The sequence below is a fragment of the Haliotis asinina genome, chromosome 5 (genome assembly GCF_037392515.1).
Source record: "Haliotis asinina isolate JCU_RB_2024 chromosome 5, JCU_Hal_asi_v2, whole genome shotgun sequence".
Lineage (NCBI taxonomy): Eukaryota > Metazoa > Mollusca > Gastropoda > Lepetellida > Haliotidae > Haliotis > Haliotis asinina.
The window spans coordinates 66,218,957-66,239,500 of NC_090284.1; the positions used below are offsets into that span (position 1 = coordinate 66,218,957).

The 20,544-nt window shown below is 39.1% G+C and overlaps 2 protein-coding genes across 2 annotated transcripts in view; one reads left to right on the forward strand and one right to left on the reverse strand.

Annotated features, from left to right (window-relative positions):
• LOC137285082 (sodium-coupled monocarboxylate transporter 1-like) overlaps window positions 1-6,697 on the forward strand; it is a 28,665-nt gene extending 21,968 nt beyond the window's left edge. Inside the window, exons 12-16 of the mRNA XM_067817289.1 lie at window positions 610-696; window positions 1,115-1,332; window positions 2,056-2,156; window positions 3,412-3,533; window positions 4,179-6,697. Of these exons, the coding sequence (XP_067673390.1) occupies window positions 610-696; window positions 1,115-1,332; window positions 2,056-2,156; window positions 3,412-3,533; window positions 4,179-4,379 (729 nt within the window). The 3' untranslated portion in view covers window positions 4,380-6,697. The remainder of the gene's footprint in view (window positions 1-609; window positions 697-1,114; window positions 1,333-2,055; window positions 2,157-3,411; window positions 3,534-4,178) is intronic.
• A 2,533-nt stretch (window positions 6,698-9,230) lies between these two features.
• LOC137285085 (alpha-2-macroglobulin receptor-associated protein-like) lies at window positions 9,231-19,012 on the reverse strand. Its single transcript, XM_067817291.1, has 7 exons — window positions 18,754-19,012; window positions 16,167-16,308; window positions 15,235-15,393; window positions 14,819-14,905; window positions 14,107-14,339; window positions 13,011-13,169; window positions 9,231-11,940 (listed from the first exon to the last, which is right to left on the reverse strand). Exons 1-7 carry the CDS (start codon window positions 18,913-18,915, stop codon window positions 11,872-11,874), a joined length of 1,011 nt encoding a protein of 336 aa, XP_067673392.1. The 5' UTR covers window positions 18,916-19,012; the 3' UTR covers window positions 9,231-11,871.
• Window positions 19,013-20,544: the final 1,532 nt, after the last annotated feature.

Below are 20,544 nucleotides of genomic sequence, written 5' to 3' on the forward strand. Positions count from 1 at the left end.
TATTATATCAACTTTTCGACATCAACTATATGACCTCGTAACGTCATGTTAGTACCTCAAAATACGGCGTTATAATAAAAGATTCACTTAGTGTGCGGGATGTTGGGGGTAAACCTAGTGGGTGAAGCGTTTGTTCGTCATGCTGAAGGCCCGGGTTCGATTCCCCATATAGGAACAATGTGTGAAACCCACTTCTGGTGTCCCCGTGATATTGATGGAATATTGCTAAAAGCGGCGTAAAAACATACTCACTCTGTGTGCTACCTGTCACAAGGCTGAACGATTTGACAGCCTGTGCTTGTTTAGAAGGGAACCGGATGTTGAACTCCTCTTACGTGGTTTATTCATGTTATCATGTATCAACTGCAGTATAATGAAGATAACTCTTTCACGTTCTCTACGTATATATACGTATCCCGTGTCCCACGAGTATCCCAATTCGCTAAAGGTTTATCTAATTATAACGTAGTTTTCTGTGGACACACCTTTTCCAAGTAGGAAGTCGCAACCAATAGGTCTTTAGGGGTTTACTGTCTCATTTATATTTTGTTAGCTAACTCGTAGATATCCAGTTCATTCATTCACAGTTTTAACTATTTTGCTTTGCAGGCAGCCCTGGCGTTGTATGGGATTCTGGGAGGGCCCTTACTCGGTGCGTTCACGCTGGGGATGCTCTTCCCATGGGCCAATCAAATCGTGAGTCTCCACACATGTTAAAACACACATCATCCAGATATTACTATCTAAATACAACTTTAAAAGTCAGGGTATCTTTCGTGAGTTAATTAACTTGTTACGCAAGATAGTTATTGCTATCTACTTTCATCTGAGTTGAAATCGCCGATGTAGTTTTGTAATGGAGGGGCTATTGCATGGTATGCGTTTTGCACAGGATGCCATTATAGTCGTATGAAAACCATTTAGGATGTTTGTGATAAGGAAAAGGTCATTAATTATCTTTTCATGGGAGGTAATAATAATGAGGCATAAAGACGGCATCCTTGCAGTACTTGCAAGAGGACATGGCGCTCACACCAAGCTGCATTGGTTTGTAAGGGCCAGGACAGACCTTTGACGGCGTATTTACAATTCTCTCACTCTGTTTCTCTGTCAGGGGGCCGTTGTTGGGATCATCGCAAGTCTTGTGCTAATGTTCTGGATCAGTGTCGGCTTCCAGATCTACAAACCTGCGGTAGCAACTTTGGCACCGATCAGCATGGTGGACTGCAACTTTAACATCACTGGTGTTGCAGCGACAGCAACAACCACTATGACGACATTGACAGGAAATGCATCGTCGGTGATTTCCAACGTTACTGCAGAAGCTGAAAGGTAATTTCTCAGTCGTAACACAGGTGCGACAAGTGATTGAAGGAAGTTATTGATTCCAAGTTGTATAATCACTGTTTGGAATAATAATATCGATATATTTATTGGAAGTATTTTTATCAGCGACCAAAGAGCTTAAAAATGGCGGTGAAGGTAAAGATGAGCGTAACACGCTTGAGAGAGGCTATTTGTGTATATCTAGTCGCTGTTTAAATTTATTTGAATCCCATTAGACAGAATAGATTGGCTCCGACCTGACTAGTCATTGTTCGATTTCCTAAATGCCATCCTATGAGGTATTTGGATATGAAGTGGCTGCCCAGAACCTCCATCTACAAGACCACAGTTGCAATCCCCATAACTTTAAATATCAACCCATTGACTATCAACCCATTGACATCCAGCATAAGGCAGCGCCACCGGCTCGGTGGTTTCACAATTCCTTCCCTCGGGACATTTAATTCCTAGTTACTCGTTGTTCCCTATCTGAATAATACAATTTGGCACTTTTTCAAAACCTGTGTAAGATATCTACCATTAAAGATACGACAGGACAAAGAAATTGCAAAGGCTTTTGCTATATTACTTCCGCTCCAGAAAAAAATGACATTAATCTGGAAATACACCGTGGTCCTAAAAGTGCTTACTGCCTTGTATCATATTATCATGCAATGATCCTTACACCTGTAGTGTATATATATTGTAAGGTCTTCAATCCCATTACAGCAACCCCCTGTTGGGACTGTATACGCTGTCGTACATGTGGTATACAGCCACCGCCGTCGCCACTGTCGTCGTAGTTGGGCTCATTGTCAGCTTCATATCAGGTAAGCGTTTGAAGCGCAGTCCCATTGTATATGAATGCTTCATGAATAAGCAAAACGCCTTTCGTTATCACTGCTGCTGTCTTGACATAATAGCATGTCATTCAAAACCAGCATGTCTTGTCGGAATGTTATAGCAATATAAATGAAACTTGAGGCGAGGCCTTTACACTTATAACGAACTTTTCGGGACGACTGATATTCTTTCGTTATACACGCATGCTTATGTCGAAGAGTATATTCAGCAGCTTAGCGGCACGGAAAAGAAAAGGGTTTGCTTTATCCGTCACGGTGCCGTTGTGTCAAAAGAACCTTAGAGTTACCAGTACCATAGTCAGTTTTAAGGTCACCTAAGCGTTAAGATCGTTTTGTATAACGGCAACCAGCTCGTCATATGAGCGTTCGTCATGCGAGATTCGGTGCATTCAGTCGTTTCTGATTCAGATAATTCACCAAAAAATCAATAGTTTTCTACACACTATATTTTATTGAGTACGGTTGAAAGCCGCTTTATACATTTTGCAAAAACAGATAGATGTTATCTTCTTGCACATGTTTATATCTTTAAAACCTGATGGGATACCAAAATAGCACTAACCTCTGATGGGGTCATTCTCACCTGACGCATCACTCAGGTAGGTCTCGTCTTGCCAAGAAAGCTTTACAATATATTATGATAGGATATTTATATAGCGCACTTATCCACGCAAGTAGTGCTTGCTGATATATTTCCCTCATTGGACGACAGTATCAACGGCCCATCATATTATCAGTCTCAACTCCTGTTGCCTCCTGCTGCCTCTATGCACACCGAGTTACTTGTAGCTGTCTCATCCTGTCGAGGTGCCTATTCACAGTTGGGTGGACTGGGACACATAGTCACAGTACTTTGTCCATGTTTCCTGCACGTAGCTGTACCCGCAACTAGGAATTGCCCAAAGATTATTTTCAGGCACGTGCTTAAACATAACATGAACTGTGTGTGCGCATGCGTGCGTGTGCGTACATGCGTACGTTCAGATGCCCGGAATACATTAGGCTCATGCCTTAAGTGCCTAATGTCAGGTACTACTACTGTTGTATATAAAGCAAGTTGTTCAATATTGTACGTTCCAACTTCTAAAATGCCACTCAAACGTCCTCACAACTTGACCACACCCGAAGCATTGATAGCAATATGACAATATTGACATATGTACCTATATTCTCCAACGATCCTGTAGATTTTGTGAATAATGAGTGTATTTATCTTTGTCAGGAGCAACGAAACCTGAAACGGTGGACCCACGGTTGATGAGCCCATTTTTTGACATTGTGTTCCCTTACCTCCCCGAGAAGATCCTCAAACCGCTTAGATTTGGAGTCAGATACGAGAAAATGGTAAGTTGGGAGTCCTTCTTAAATACTTGTTAAGGAATACGCCAATGCATTTTTTTATTATGTAGATTATGTAAGAATTTTAACTTATTCCCCTATTTACTCATTTTTCTCTGAATATTATTTGCACATATGGGAGAAATCCATAAATTTAGAATGAAATTCGTACATCCCAGTGTGCCATAATTTAAATATCACCGTCAAGCGACAAAACTCTTTCCATGGTCATAAAACAATATGTTAAATATCAACACCAGTTTCATAATAAATGTATACATTGAAAGGACTCAACAAAATAATCAACTTGGATGCCCTTTGCCATAGTATGTCGCCAACTACATGCACAATCTCTGTAATCCTCATGTCTGTAATCTCCACCGAAAGTTACGCCTTTACCTGCATGTCTGTGATATTTACACCACGCCAGGTCTTAATCTTCAGAGGCCGGTAAAGTTGTCTAATGGCTAAGGCGATTGTTCGTCACGACGTTTCCCCCGACGTGATATTGATCGAAAAAAAAAACGGCGTAAAACCACATTCGCTCACTTACGTAATCCTCGTGGCTGTAATATCGACCGGAAGCCAGGTCTTAAGCACCATGTCTGTCTGTTATGTTCACCGGAAGTCAGATCAGATTTCTCATATTAGTTCCAGGGAAAAAGAGACAGTATAAGACGAGCGTCCACGAGATCGTCAGTGAACCCCCATCTACAGAGCCAGAATGAGAAGGAGGGTGGAGTCGTAGACTGGACAATCGATAATCCAGATGTAGACAAGGGGGTGTCCAATCCAGGCGCAAGTACCAACGCCGGAGAAGAGGGTGACACCTCTGTGTCTACCAGACTCTGATACTGTGGATTACACGAGTGTGTGGTTACACGAGTGTACGCTCAGGTGCCCACTATTCGTTGCAGAACTATTTGAACAGTGGGGAAATACATATCAATAGCTTGCCGAAGATGCGTAGACGGTGACGTTGAATGTTGTAAAGAACAATCTCCCTGCAATAGATCAATCCAAGGCTTAACATGTGTAGATAGTAAATGTTATGATACAGGATGTGAGCAAATCCAAAACTGTTCATACAATGATGACAGACTTAATTAGAGGAGACATATGTAGTGTTACGCTTTGATTCCGACATAGTAGTTCAGAGGTCTGCTTTCACTTTACGGATAGTTCTGCTATAGTGTTTGTCTTCTGACGCCTTTGTAAGCGCGCGAACAGTCGATGGTGATGGACGTTGTTACATAAGGCTTAGTTGTAGTGTTGTAGCTACCCAGCTTCTGCTTGATTACCTGTACATACCTCTTGTTTACTGACTTCGGGCTCACTTGCCCCAAGGTTTCGTATACCATATGTGTCAAGATCTATCGTCATGTTTAAAAAAATTGTCCACTAAAGTGTCATACATTTAACTGTATGAAAACTGTTATCGGTAAAATATCGACGGTTTTTTAAACTTTACGTATCACCCAACGACCTTTTTGTATTTAGAGAGAAGGTTGTTTGATGCTATACAAAAGTTTGTTGGTTGATCGAAGTATGGTTATCTATGACGCCCCAGTAGTTTAATGGAGAACTGCCATAACACAATTGCTTGGTGAAACGTCATCCCAGAGTCCATTTCCTGTACAATTATGGCTGGATACGACTGCTGAAATCTCTCAGCTCGATTTATGCTTTGGGGATATCAGATTACTGATCTACTCTAACTTACTATCAGGTTTTCTTCCAAGGAACCGAAATTACGTCTGCAATCTCCATGCATGCACGCCAATATATGTCTGCAGTCGACACATTGTGAATTCGGTCGTAGACCCTGGCTCCACGTTCTTCTAGTGGTAATGTTTCATTGGAGCGGGAAATGCTACAATGTATGCCACACGCCGTAACACTGGTGCTCGTTATTACACAATACCTCTTTGCATACGTCGGAGAGGAATCTTGTCACGAACGTTTCCGAGCTGGTTGTGTAATTATGCATCTCTGACAACGAGTTGATGTCTCAGCTCCCAGTTTTTATAACGTATTTGTAACGCTTTTTCTTGGCAGTGATAAGCTTTCCATTGGAATGCACAGCTGGATAGCACATTTGCATTGAGTCTGTTTGTGTTGTTTGTGTGTACAATGGATGAAACGCAAACAATAGGTGGTACAAGTGGCCATGCTGCCAAAGGTACGGTGCATTCGCTGTGCTGTGTAACGTTCTGGTCGCAGGTTCGAACCCCATTATCGCCGTGATAATGATATTTGACAAAGGTGGTCACAGGACAAGAATTGCACTGCTTCAGCTATCAGCTATCCGAAAGCCGAAATAATGTGCGGCTTACAAACAACTCACTCTTGATATTCAAACGCATGTTGGCTGTTTTTTATGATTGCAGATGTAAGTAACAGGAAGAAATGTTTGAGAAGCGCTATGCTCATTTTGAAACATTGCCAGGTGTCTCGAAGCAACACCAGCAAAACGCATGAACAAGACGTTTCAATATTTGTCATCCTCTCCACACGCTGTAGTGAAAAGAGAGACTGACATCAGTGTGTAAAAGTTTATGAATGCATGAAAGCATTGTTCGAACATACGACTCACGCAGTCATCACCACAATGATCCACCCTCGGCCTAAATGAAGACACGTTCAATCTATCCGTCAACTACTTACTCATGTTTTAGCTTTGACGATGTTCGCATTTAGCTTAGTGGCTCATTTCTATACTCCCAATTTTCTTGAATTCTTGAATTGTATTTTTTGTCATTAGATTTGTTTGACGTTCCGATTCTGCCCTGCAATTTATCCTTTTCTCACCGCAGTGTATGACAATGTTCTGAATGTTTTTACTTTCTACTGAAGAGTGTTAAAAGGAAATTTGAAGTGTGATTTTCTCTTATAGTCCATCACGCATGTAGACGACTTCAACAAATTCTTGTCCGATTTAGCACTTTTTGGTAGTGTACACAGTTTTGGGTTGCGTTTCAACAATTTCCCCGAATAATAAAAATAATATTCACGGTTGTATATAGCGCATCATTCACAAGTAAATGCAAGGTGCGCTTAGGATGGAAATTGACAGATATGTATGTGTTGAGGGCAATCTTGAAAGATATTTGGCGTTCAAGCGGTAGCACATTCCATTTCATTGCTGCATTAAACGTGAAGGACTTTTTTGCCAGACTTGGTTTCGATGATTTGGATTGTCACAAACCTTGATTTTGTGATCTCAGTGAGCACGAGGGCGTATTACAGGGGCAATGACTCTGCGAGGTAGTCAGGGGTCATTCCGTTGAGACGCGTGTACGTCATTACAATAGTATTGTAGTCAATTCTTGAGGCGATTGATAGCCTGTGGAAATTATTCTATTTCTCCTAAACCCACCTGAAATTGGTATAGTTTTCGTAGTGGACTATATAAGTTCAGTCAAACTGGGATTCCCAAGTTTGATCCAAACTTTCAATACACTTTCCGTGTCTGCTAACTGTTGTGGTTGGTATTAGTATAACAACTATGTTCAGTATGTTTGAAGTCCATTTCTCTTGTGATACTGCTGGAGTATTACTGACGCGCTCAATAATCACACGACGAAATCTTGATGTGACACAGAGGGCTCTGAAACGTCATCATTTGGAGTGTCATTCTACAAAACTTTTAACACGGAAATCCATTTCATTCGATTACACAATGCCATTTAGAAAGTGGTCAAATGCGACATATGTCATATTTGTGATTTCACTTTCTTAGTAAAGTACACATTCTAGTACCTTTGTCGGTTGAGTCCCATCCGGGATTCGAACCCGCACCCTCACAGCCCATCCGGGATTCGAACCCGCACCCTCAGAGCCAGGCACCTAATCGCCAGCACACAAAGTCAAATTCGAATCCCGGATGGGACTCAACCGAAAAAGTACTCAATTTGTAGTGCTGATAACTGTTCGTATTATGATGATCAGTCATTTGTAACTTCTGGCATACAATCAAGAAATCACATAAGTATCAATAATATCAAATTCAGGTGTCACCTCCACCAACTGATCAACTCCACCAACCAACTCCACTGGCCATCTTCCTCACTGACTGTACCACACGTTGAATTTGACCTTGAGTTTTTGCGTTGCTTTAAGGATTTATTCCAGTTCATCACGTTTGTGTTCTGAACGATATCTCTGCTGTATTCTGCAACCCACGGAAAATGATCAGTGGGATTGAGATGTGGACTCCCCCTGCTGATGTAGGAAATTTCCAACGACGTGTGCGTGATATATATGACCTTGAACTGTTGGTGATGGCCGTGTGTTCAGAGGATGGACATGGAGGTGTGTGGTATAACAACCATGTCTGGTATGTCAGTGATGTACCCTTGTCCATTCACATTTTGTCTGATGAAAGGTCAAATCAGGCACCCCAACACGACCAATGAAACCCCACCAAACGGTACTGGCTCTAGGATAATCCGCTGTAGATATGTTGTGTTGATGAGCAAAAAACGTCACCATCTGCCATGACTCAAACAAACCGTATTTCTGGCCAATCGACTGATAGTCGGTGCATAAAGACCAAAATATACCGAGGGAAAAAAATATGGGATCCCATCCAAGCACAAGTGCTTTTTCCAGGTTTCTTCAGAAGCTCTGCGATACAAAGCTTGGGAAGAAGCCGTGGAAAAAATAAAGGAACACTTGTGCTTTCAAGTGATCCCTTATTTTTTTTCCTCAGTATTTATTATAATAGCATGGCATGTCAGGATTCCGCATAACAATAACGTGACATCCGTGAACTAATGCCAGTTGAGGTACCTTTGGATGGAAATGATTTTTTTTCAAGTTATCGCGCTGCAGGTAGTAAAAGTGTACTGGAGCTTGATTAATGACGTGTAATTCGCTTTTTGTCGTAGGATGTGCATATGTAAAACCAAAGTGTGGTGTGTCCAAAGCGTGAAACTAATTATAAAAACATGACTATGATAAATGTCTAAATTGGGGTTACAAAGAAACATGTCTTGCGATATAAACTTCTTCCATGAGCATATATCATAGCATCTCAGTGTTCAGTGGATTCAATGTGTATATGAACAGTATAACTTTCATATTACAAATATTTTGTCGAACATCACTGTACAATTCTCATCGGTTTATATCCATGATTTATTGAAATGTACCTGAATACAAATTTTAGTAATAAATTCTGCATTTTGTGGACTGTGTAGTTTTCTATGCGGTGGGGTAGTTTTGTGTTTAAATGGTGCCTTGTACGGAGATGTTGCTGAATTATTGCTAAAAGCAGCATAGACCAAACCCACTCACACTCTCTAAACACTTGTGCAATGTACGAGCCATGGTACATGTGTTTGACTTTATTTTACTCTACCCAACACTGGTTTGTTTTTTGTGAACCTACCCGCGAAGATCCGGGTTAGAATTTGTCTTCAGTAACCCAGCCTTAGTGTAAAAGGTGACTAACGGAAATGAGTGGTCTGGCTCGCTGACTTGGTTGACACATATCGTCATATCCCAGTTGCGTAGATCAAAGTTCATGCTGTTGATCACTGGATTGTCTGGTCCTGATTCATTCGATTCAATTATTTACAGACGGTTGCCATACTGATGAAATATTGCTGAGTGCGGCATAAAACTAAACTCACTCATTCTTTAGTGAACCAAAAAATTCGAAAATACATAAATGAAAAAACACAAGCAAGTAATAAGCCCTTTTGCGGTTTTATTTCAGAAAAGTCACTTTGTGTCAAACATATGGAATGTAAGAAACCTAGCTACACATTGCACAGTGCCACCATAACTACAGTCTACGCTACCAGGTACATCAACTCATCACCCACTGCTTAATCATGATCATCATCAAGGTTGCACTTTATTAACACTCTACTCTCAGAATCATTCTCTAAGAGGAACAGTACACAATGTTGTATTAAGCCAAAAAATAAACCAAACAGAAGCTTCCAATCCTCGTATGTAAATGGCGGCCTGGCAGTAATAAGTAGCCAGTGCTTGATATTTCAATTACCATGTTACATACGCTAGAGTCACTTATAAATTCTTCACTTAGGCTTTTATGTATGAGTAATATATTTGAGAAGGAATTTCAAATCTCCTGACACATGTCATTTTTATGCTGCATCTACCCAATACTTATTGGGGGTTACTGGAGTCATACCCACTTTGGTCACCTCTTACTACAAACATAGCCAGTTGCTGACAACTTTAAATGTTTCAACAGTCAGGACAGAACAAAAGAGGATATTATAATTAATTGACGAATGGAATAGGAATATCAAGTCACATGGTATCAAAATACACAAGGAAAGTATGATTCATAATCTTTTATTCCATGTGTTAAGATGATGATACTCTGGAGGATGATGCAAAACAGCAATATTGTATTTGGTAGAGATTATGAAATCATAGTTACATTTTTGAAGGTAACCATTTATCTGAAGAGCTTCCTTGTTTTCTAAGTGTGTGTGCCTGGTGTTTCTGTGTAATGGTTCTCAAAGAGGGGGTCACAACATAAAAATAAGCTCACTTGCATTTTAATTTGAAACAAATGAAATTAATTATTTCTTTTCCCCCAATAAGAATGGCTTACAAATGACACAGTCTTGGATGACTTTTGTCACTGGTTATTCAATATCCCCTACGCCATAAACCGCGGTCATTGTCATGAATATGTCACAGCATATATCAGGATTAAATTACGATCACATTGCTCTGTAACAGTTATGTACAGCCCTCCTTGATATCCCTCCATGAATACACTACATGAAATATCTATCACCATGCCTGACAGACGACCCATGACCACCCTGGCCAGCCTCAGGCAAGATGGTGAATTAGCACTACACTTGTCAGGTTCTCAGCTAACAAATATCATAAGCTTTGACTGCTTACTCAAAGCAAGCTTTGTCCTTGACTGTAATGAGTTATTGCTTAACCTTTTGTTACATGACGTAACCAGACATGCCTACACACACTAACAGCAAAGAGTCTGTTGTACTCGGCATGCATCTAATCACTCCAAGTTACAGTGACAGTGCAGTGGGTAAATAACCATATATCACCATACATGCCTTTGATGTAGGCCAAATATTCCTGGTACTCTCTGAACATAACACTATCATAAAATTTTGTAGATTTTTACAACCACATCCTTGTAGAGAACAAGTGTGTACCACAAGAAACTCACGGAGGACATTTAACATAGATACTTCTGTTGTGTGAGTTGTGAGGTGCTATGAAATATATTACTAGGAATTAAGGAAAATTAAGTCTGTGGATAGTCGACTTCTTTACTGTAATGAGTGTGATGTTTTGGTGTAGGTACTAATGCCATTATCAAGCTAGTGATGTAAAGTGTGTTCCCATAGAACTTGCTTTTCTTTCACCTAAACAACCTCTAATATACCTCTCAAAGGAGTAATGTGGAAAAAATCTGAAAAAGAGGATGTATCTGCCACCCAAAAATCCAATCAGTAGACATTAACAATGAGAGAACACCTTCTAGATTTAGTTACACAGGGTAGTACAGACATTTACTTGCTCATACTGAATTTGAGAAAAGTGTATAACTAAGCCAGTAGGAGTTATCTCTCCTCCCAACTAGGACGGGGAGGACTTGAAAAGCATCATTCAAAAAGGGAGGAAAACTTTGGATTTGGTATGATAGTCATCTGACATGTTCACACAGATGAAAAATATACTTTGTACATCGCATCTATTCCAGAAATATGACAAAACAAAATAGGCAACAATAAAACAAGTTCTTCAGGGACTTATTCTCAAACATTTGAAAATGATGACATTTTTCACTCAAGCTGTTAAAAGACAACACAAAAACATGGTAAAAATAATTTGGGATCAGACTTTTGTTCATACAAATAAATATTTTCATTTGGAGTAGGATATTCCTCATTTACACTTGCCTGAGCAATATTTCATGCCAGAAGTCTAACATTGGCAAGCGTAGGCAACAAAAGACTGGATGGGAGCTGTTTGAATATGTATGGTACTTCTCTACCAGTATTCAAAACTGTTAAAGAACTTCTAAAAATTAACACTTCCAGCGGGTGACAAAGATCCTTTTCCTACTTCATTCAACTAAACATAATTTATTTTAACCATGTCTAAGCTAATTTGTGCAAAAATCATTGTTTCTGTGAAGATAAACATAAATGGCCAAACAGATCTATCGATTACAAAAGTAACTATACATTGATGAAGCCATACATTTGACATCTCATAAAACTCTGAAGATTCTTACATTAGACTAGTTTCAGTCCTCCATGAACTAAATGCCTGTTTTCACATTCACACCTATTCATGCCTTCATTCACTACAACTCTGTATGTCTGTTGAAAGCTTTATCAACTTGTTTTTTTAAATCAGCATGGATTTTCTTCACCTGAAAAGGAAATTGATCAAAACATTATAACAACACAATGCTTATTACAAGTGGCAAAACTGTTAAAAATCTATTCATTTTTACTATTAATCCAAAAGTTTTGATATTCCACATATTAAGCTATTCATTTTTATTGTTCAAATTTCTGAACATATGGTATACTTTACCATGCTACCCCAAGAAGTAAAATCAGAGCTTCCCAGTTAGCTGCTAAATATTTTATGCCTGTCCAGCTGAAGTATTTACTATCTGGGCTGGCAGACAAATGGTTGATGTCATGAACAACAGCACTACAACCAGGTCACAAAGACACCCTACTGGCTAGGTCTGAACCCTTGACTACATGCTGTTGACCACAGAGCTATGATGATACATTTTACAGTCGATAATCACTATATATTGTATATTGTATCACTATATGTATCAATGACATTAAAACTGTTCATTTTCACTTGAAACTGATGGTTACGTGAAAATTTACACTATTACTTTCATCAAGGTATACAATCTTAAAGAAAATCATTAACAATAACATATCTTAACATGCATCGATCATAACTTATCGTTCCAAGATATCGTGATATGTATTGCATCATGAAATTTCTGCAACTTCACACCTCTAGTTGGCCATCACAAGCATCATGTACTGGGTCCTGTTGGTAGTAGTACTAGCCATGTTAGTGCTATTTTAATACTGAGATGACATCTACAAGGACTTTCTCTATTAATGATGTAATGATATATTAGCGATATTCCAGCTATATCACGGGCGACGAGGGGAACATCAGAAATAGGCTTCACACATAATACCCATGTGGGGCATCAAACGCAGGCATTCAGCATCCTAAGTGAATGCTTTGACCATTCGGCTATCCCATTGCCTTGAGCCTTGTGAATCATAAGATTTCCAGTATGTACAAGCAGGATTCGAGGGGGATAAAAACAGCCATACATTTCCTGTATGTACAAGCATGATTCGAAGGGATAAAAACAGCAGGATTTGGCAGCTAGAACTATGATGTGAGACTATCATGACTAAAGATGTGAAGGTCTTTACACAGAGAACTTACTTTTCTGCCATATTCATCAGCCTTCTCTTCTAATTTTCTATGTTTTTCGGGATATTGCCCATCTTTCACTTCCCCTCGCAGTTCATGTTTGGACATTAATACTTGGTCTTTCATATATTCGTGTTTGCTGATTCGATGTTCGAAATGTTTCAATTCATTCTGAAACAAAAAATGACAGACATGACACAGTTGAAAGAGAAATGACACCAGACTGAAAACTAAACTATTAAAATACATTGGAATCTGTCAGCAGAGTTCCACTAAAACTGGACTTGTATCAGATATCACTCCATCATTTATTCTTCAAGACTGTATTCCTTGGGATATATCACAGGTGGAGATTGTGGACTCACTAATCAAATGACATTACTAATCTCTCTGCAGTTGAGTGAGTTTTACGTTGCTTCTAGCAATATTTCAGCAGTTTCATAACAGTGAGTGAGTGAGTGAGTGAGTGAGTGAGTGAGTGACTGAGCGAGTGAGCGAGCGAGTCAGTTTAGTTTTACACCGCACTCTGAAATGTTCCAGCTATATGATGCCAGTCTGTGAAAAATCGAGTCTGGACCAGATAATCCAGTGACAACAACGTGAGCATTGATCTGCACTATTGGGGACCGACGACATGTGTCAACCAAGTCAGCAAGTCTGACCACCCGATCCCATAAGTCGTCTCTTACGACAAGCACAGTTGCCTTTTATGGCAAGCATGGGTTGCTGAAGGCCTATTCTACCCAAGACCTTCACAGGTTGGAATGGTAACACAATGCTTTGAGGACGCACAACAGATGTACAGAAAAATAATTATTGCATCAAGTGAAAAAGCTCAATAACATCCTATACACACCTTTACAATTCATGTTGATCACTGGATTGCCTGGTTCGGACTTGATTATTTACAGTCCACTGTCATATAGCTGGAATATTGCTGAGTGTGGTGTAAAAATAAACTCATTCACTCACTCACTCACTAAACCAACACACTATCAAATATAATCCTACATATATATACAATCTATTGAATAAAACTAACACAAGTGCCGATGACTAAAAGATCTGGACTGAGGCATCACCAGTTTGTTGACCATTCTAATCATACCTTAAAAGATGTGAGTTCATCCTCGGACATATTAGCTTTCTTGGCCACTGCCCACAGCTGGTAGACCCGAGGGTCCTCAAACTCTAGATTCTTATTGACGGATAAACTCTCCAGCTTCAAGTAGCCATCCTTGATCTGTTTGTGTCTCATCTTCAGATCTTTGTTCTTTTCCTTTAGTGACATGGAGTCCAAACTATCTGTCTTTGTACGCCCCAGAGTGTTGCTGTCCATCTCTGCAAGGACATACACACCATTACTTGTCTGTATGCAGGGAAGGGACAAGTGGTTGATTACTTGTCTGTATGCGGGGAAGGGACAAGTGGTTGATTACTTATTTGTATGTGGAGAAGGGACGTCCAGTTAATCATGTATCTATATGTGGGGAATAGACGTGCAGTTAATCATGTATCTGTATGTGGGGAAAGGACATGTGGTCAATCACGTGTTTGTATGTATGGAAGGGACGTACAGTTAATCATGTATCTGTATGCATGGCATGGACAAAACAAACATGTAATTACAGGATGTTTGTTCGTTCACTTTAAGCTTGCATGGATATTGTGACACTGAACTTGATCTTTTCACTCTGATGTTCATGGCCTCTCCTTAAAACAGAGAGACATGTGGATTCCCAAATCTTTTCCATTAACAGAGTAACAGAGAGCAAAGGGGAGTAACTCCTGCAGTGTGATCAGGGGAGAGAATCACCTACCACTCAGGTCATCTCTCACTGAATTGTATTCATCTATCTTCATCTGCTGGTGCCAAAACTCCATCCTTAACTTGTCCAGTTCTTCATCTGCACAAAAACCATATGTCATAAGACACAGTGGACACACTGTTCAACTAGTGGACAACTATGAGCAAAGCATGGTAAGCACATTCTTGTTCTGCCCACTCCTGTACACTAAGTGTTACCATCAATACTGAGAAATGGAGAACACACTGTTACATAAACCTGAAACTTTAAAAGGTCTTTAAAATCTATCCTTCCCGCCCACCAGTGTGCAAATAACATCCCAGCCTCCAACATTTGTCTTTGTTGATTACACTCACTCCCTGATGATCACATTCACTCGCTACTCTCTACAGTTTAATCCAACTGACTACAATTCACCAAAGACATACCACTGAATCCAGACATCAAGGCTTTCTTCCAGATCTTCTGCAGCTTCTTGTCACCCAACTCCATTGTCTTGTCAAAGTCACTCTCAGTTGGAATGTCATTAGACATCTCAGGATCAACATGCTTGAACTGTTCCAGCATTCCATACTCCTTCACAATATCTGTTGGATAAAACAAGACCATATGGACATGATCTAGCAGACATTAAAGAAGTCAGTGTGTAGGGCTCAATTCAGTGCTTTGTTACTTGCACAGGTGCAACCCAATATCAGTATGACAAAGTAAAAACCTAGTTATTAGTCCAACCTGCACCAAGATGCATGTCAACCTCTGGATAAAACATCTAAATAATTCAAAAGCCTATTTCTTTCATTACACATTGCATCTGGTATTTGTCTGGTGTGGCTTGGTTTTCACCATAGTTTGCACCTGGTTCAAGTAGGTTAACATCTCTTTAATAACTGATTCCTGATGTGTATGGCTCGGACTCAAATAAAGAACATGCAAACATCATATTTGCACTTCCATATCTTAAAATTACTTATAACACAACTTGTCAAGAGTTCTTTTAACTGCACAGGTTTTAACTATGACAATCATAAGTCACTGTAAAAGATGAGATTTATGGATGTGGACAACATCAACTTGTGAAACGTGGTGGAATTATGGTTACAGAAATTAATCCAGTAAATTGTAATGTGAACTCACAGGAAGGGAATAACCATTTTATATTCAGTGGAATTTCGAAAAAAACATTTCATGTCTGTGATACTACTTGAAAAAGAACATTGCACACCTGAACATAGCAAAACCACAAATAGAACAGAAACATTCCTCATCCTCAAAACACACACAATCTGAAGTGTTTCTATATAAAGGTTTAGAACTGATGAATTGAGGTACGTTATCATGGGCTCGTTCCTTGACTACTCACTCCTAAAACGGAGCCTGGTCTCTGCCTCCTTCATCCCATCTTTGTCCAGATCGTCCAGTAGGTACTTCTTCAGCTCCATCTCATACTTATCATGGACACGCAGATCTGCATACAAGTCCGCCAGACGGGGGCCAGACAGTCGCTGCAGACAACATGGACAACGGTCTTACAAGGCCCAATTGATTGTATGACTATATGAGAAATGTGTGGTAGTAATTCTCCTTTGAGACTCTCAGTAATTATTTCTGGAGATCCTATTGTGATCACTGATCAGTTTGATGGGATGAGTGCTGATTTACTGACCAACAGTATGTGGCACATCCTACTGAGGATTTCAGTCCTTACTAAACATTGCTGATACTCTCAATGAACGTTGTTGTTTTTATTATTCTGTTATAATTCATATATAACTTACATATGACATTAAAAAACAAAACATATCACATCATTGGGGTTTTGCAAGGTTCTAACAGATACACAGATATATAAAATATCTTTTAAGTTTCTCATGAGAGTATATAAGATTGAAGGAATAAGGTTGACTCGTGTAAACGGAGGGACTAGAAAAGTAGAAATACTATTATCAACCGATATTGCAAGAACACTTCAGTGCTCAACCCATAACACAGTAAATACATGTTTCCACTTCCTTATGCTGGGATCTAAGCTATTGTTTTTCCTAGCAATATATTTACATATACATATATAATATACATATATGCTTAAATAACCTAAGATATCCCTCAAAAGAAAGCTCAAGTTGTTTCATACTTGAAACATAAAGGAATCTTTTGGCTAGACATGATAATGAATTTTGTAAAGGAGACATTACAATAGAGGTGGGTGTTTAGAAATTGTTCTACATTTTGCCAAAAGTTTTTAACTAAATCACTGTAAACAAATATATGTGATATGTCTTCTGATGTATTTTTACAAAAATTACATGCATCAGTATCAACCAGCTTCAACTTCTCATAGGTTAATTAGACGGTGGACTTCAGGTAACTTCTGTGTTTGAAACAAAGGGATCAACATGATTAAATGAAGGACACCTGACAGGAGGAAACAAAATAAGAGCAGCTCTTATCATTGTATCAGTTCCATTATCTTGCATGACAGGCTCTACCATGTGCACCTTACATACACAGCTTAATTATTCATGATATTCAAGCATGCCAAAGGGCACAGTACTAGTGTACGTAGGATATTCTATTCGTATATATCATTTAAAATCATAAAAAAGCTATACATGTGAATGTTACTTTTGAACTTTGTACTCAACATGTTCATAATACACTTTGAGAAATCCAAGCAAGTAGATAGACATGACCTTGTTATTCAGAGCACAATATCTCATATTCAGATTTATTTTCGCATTTATGGTTCTCCAAACCATTAAGATAGGCCATGCCCTACTAGTTTTCTGACTGGCTGAATCTTTGAAGCTATTACCGTTGACTTCTTATTTATAAGAATTGATGTAAATATGAAAGTGACAGATTTTTATATGGGTGTCTTTGTGCCCTTGTGGAAGTAAGGGCATACCTTTGATAATACAGTTATACTTAAAACATAACAAGTATGTCCTTTCAATTAATGTTCAACAAATCAGACAACATCGTACAAACCTGAGGGTTGGATTTCTTCCACACTTTCATGACTGCAAGAATAGTTCAGTTGGATCCATACACTTACCCACAAACTATGGTATCATCTAAAACAGGATTTCCTGTAATCCGCACAGGCATTCAAGATGTCCATATTATGCAGTGTGATTGTATCACTGGTTATAAAGTAAGATTTGGGTGTACGAAAATAGGTTTTGAATCAAATAGTTAGTCAGATTTATCACATTTTCCTTCAACATGTTTAACTGTTGAGCATTAAGTTTATCATTTTAATCATGGCAGCATGGCATATTGACAATAGTTCAAGTTTGCACAATTCCATTTTGCCATGGCCTGGAAATTAAGAACTATTTCAGTCCCTGTATGAATTTGGCTTTAAAGAGGTATAAACATGAAAAATTGCTGTGCACATTTTGCATAAACATACATTCTATCTCCAAACACAAAGAAGATATTGGCTTACACTCTAAATTATTTGGTAGTATTTGTTTTCAATAAAAAGATCACTTGAATGACTAATTATCTAACAAACACAAATTAAAATGAATTTAATTTTTTAAGTGTACCCAGAATTAGCTGTAAACTGTACTTGATTTGACCACAACGCCGTGTTTGCACAGGTAACCCCTCCCCCTAGAGAATTATAATAACGTCTAGAAGTCCGAGCTGTATGCAACTGTATCCAGTCGTCCGTATTCTGCACCGAGAGCAATACCATGCTTAAAGAATCCATGGTATTTCTATGAAATATTAAACATTTAACAAATTAGTCGTTGTGATTAGTTTGTTAAATAAATTTTCTTCAGATAGTCGTACAGACTTCAGAACACGTAATGTCAATGTGAGTTAATTTCTGTCCTGCATTCTATTGAAGATAAGAAACTAGCGTGTAGTCGTAGAACAATCCCTATCTTGGCACTGACCTAGACTATCCGATCCAGTTCCAAATGAATTCTTACCTTTTTGGCCTTTTCCCAAAGTTGATTAACTTTCAAACTTCTGAACGGATTAACTTCATCTTCGTGCCATTTCTTGTTCAGGTCCTTTGTATATTTATTGGCACAACTAATCGTCAAAAGAGAAATCGCAAAAACTGCGAGACAAGTTAACTGATACGTCATCCCTCCCGATTTTCTCTACAATAATCCTCTCGCGAGTCACCAACAAAGGGAGATCACTCGCTTGTCAGTTCCGTTGAAAGAGGAATCGAAATATAAACGAAGCGCGCACGGTAGCAAAATCTGAACAGTTTAATTTATAATGAGAATCAGAAACGTACTCTTCCTTTGTTGTCGTTTGATAGAACTGAATGAAATAAACGTACTACCAGTTAATCTCCTGATGTTTCTTATTGTGTTTCACCTTATGTTTCTGCGCCTCAAGAAACTGAATGTACTGAGGACTTCGCCTCCCCTAATGAGTTAAATACAATTTATTCAAGATTTGATTCTGTAGATTCCTGAGGTGATAGGAAAGCCGTTCTAGACTCTCTTCCTCCAGGTGATATACATATTTCAGTCGAAGATGTTATTATTGCATTCTCCATGCATTCTCCATGCATTCTCCTGTGGTCCATATAATTTCTGTGGTATTGTACTGAAAGCATGCAAAGGGCAATTATCTCTCATATTTAAAAAAAAATATTTCAAATTTCAGTTTAAACTGTTCCCATTCTTTGGGAAACGTCCAGTATTGTCCCTGTGCCCTGAAAATCCATCCATGAACAATGCTTACAGGCCTGTTGCCTTGACTTCTATCGCCATGAAATGCGCTGAACGTTGATTAAAAATGTATTATTGAATCAAGTAAACCCGCTTTTAGACCATTACAATTTGCTTACAGAGCCAGTAGGGGTGTAGAAAATGCAACCATTACACTTTTGAACAGGATTTATCAACATTTAGAAAATTGTGGTACTGATGTAAGAATCTTGTTTGTTGACTATAGCTCGGCATGTAACATCATTCAGTTTCATGTATTAATGAAGAAACTCTTAGATATGAATGTTAACCCACACTAAAATATTGTAATTAAAGAAGACAATGCGATATGAAACACATGCTTTAGATCGCCACCAGCTCTTACTCATACATGTGTTTATTATCTGATATACCCGTGAAGGTCCCGGGGTAGAATAGGCCTTCAGCAACCCATGCTTGCCGGGAGACCCGTGAAGGTCCCGGGGTAGAATAGGCCTTCAGCAACCCATGCTTGCCATAAAAGGCGACTGTGTTTGTCGTAAGAGACGACTAACGGGATCGGGTGGTCAGGCTCGCTGACTTGGTGGACACATGTCATCGGTTCCCAATTGCGCAGATCGATGCTCATGTTGTTGGGCACTGGATTGTCTGGTCCAGACTCGATTATTTACAGACCGCCGCCATATAGCTGGAATATTGCTGAGTGCGGCGTAAAACACTTCTGTTTTTATGTAAAACACACAGTTGTTAACTTGTTGTATGATAACGTATATCATGTTCTGACTTAAATGTGTGTACATATGTTATAAAGGAGCGGTGCGGTGTTGACTGTTGATTGACTAATCCCTATTCGTCTATAATTCTACATTCTACAAGATATATCTTTAGCGTTGACGCTCTGCCAGTTCGATGGATTGGAATTCTACAAATCGTGTATTCCGCCCAAAGATGTAGTTGAAACACATAAACTTCGCCGAATCTGAAAGAAAACATCAGTCGTTCAAGAAGAAATAATAGTAAAGTTACAGATGTCTGTGAATATATGACTGG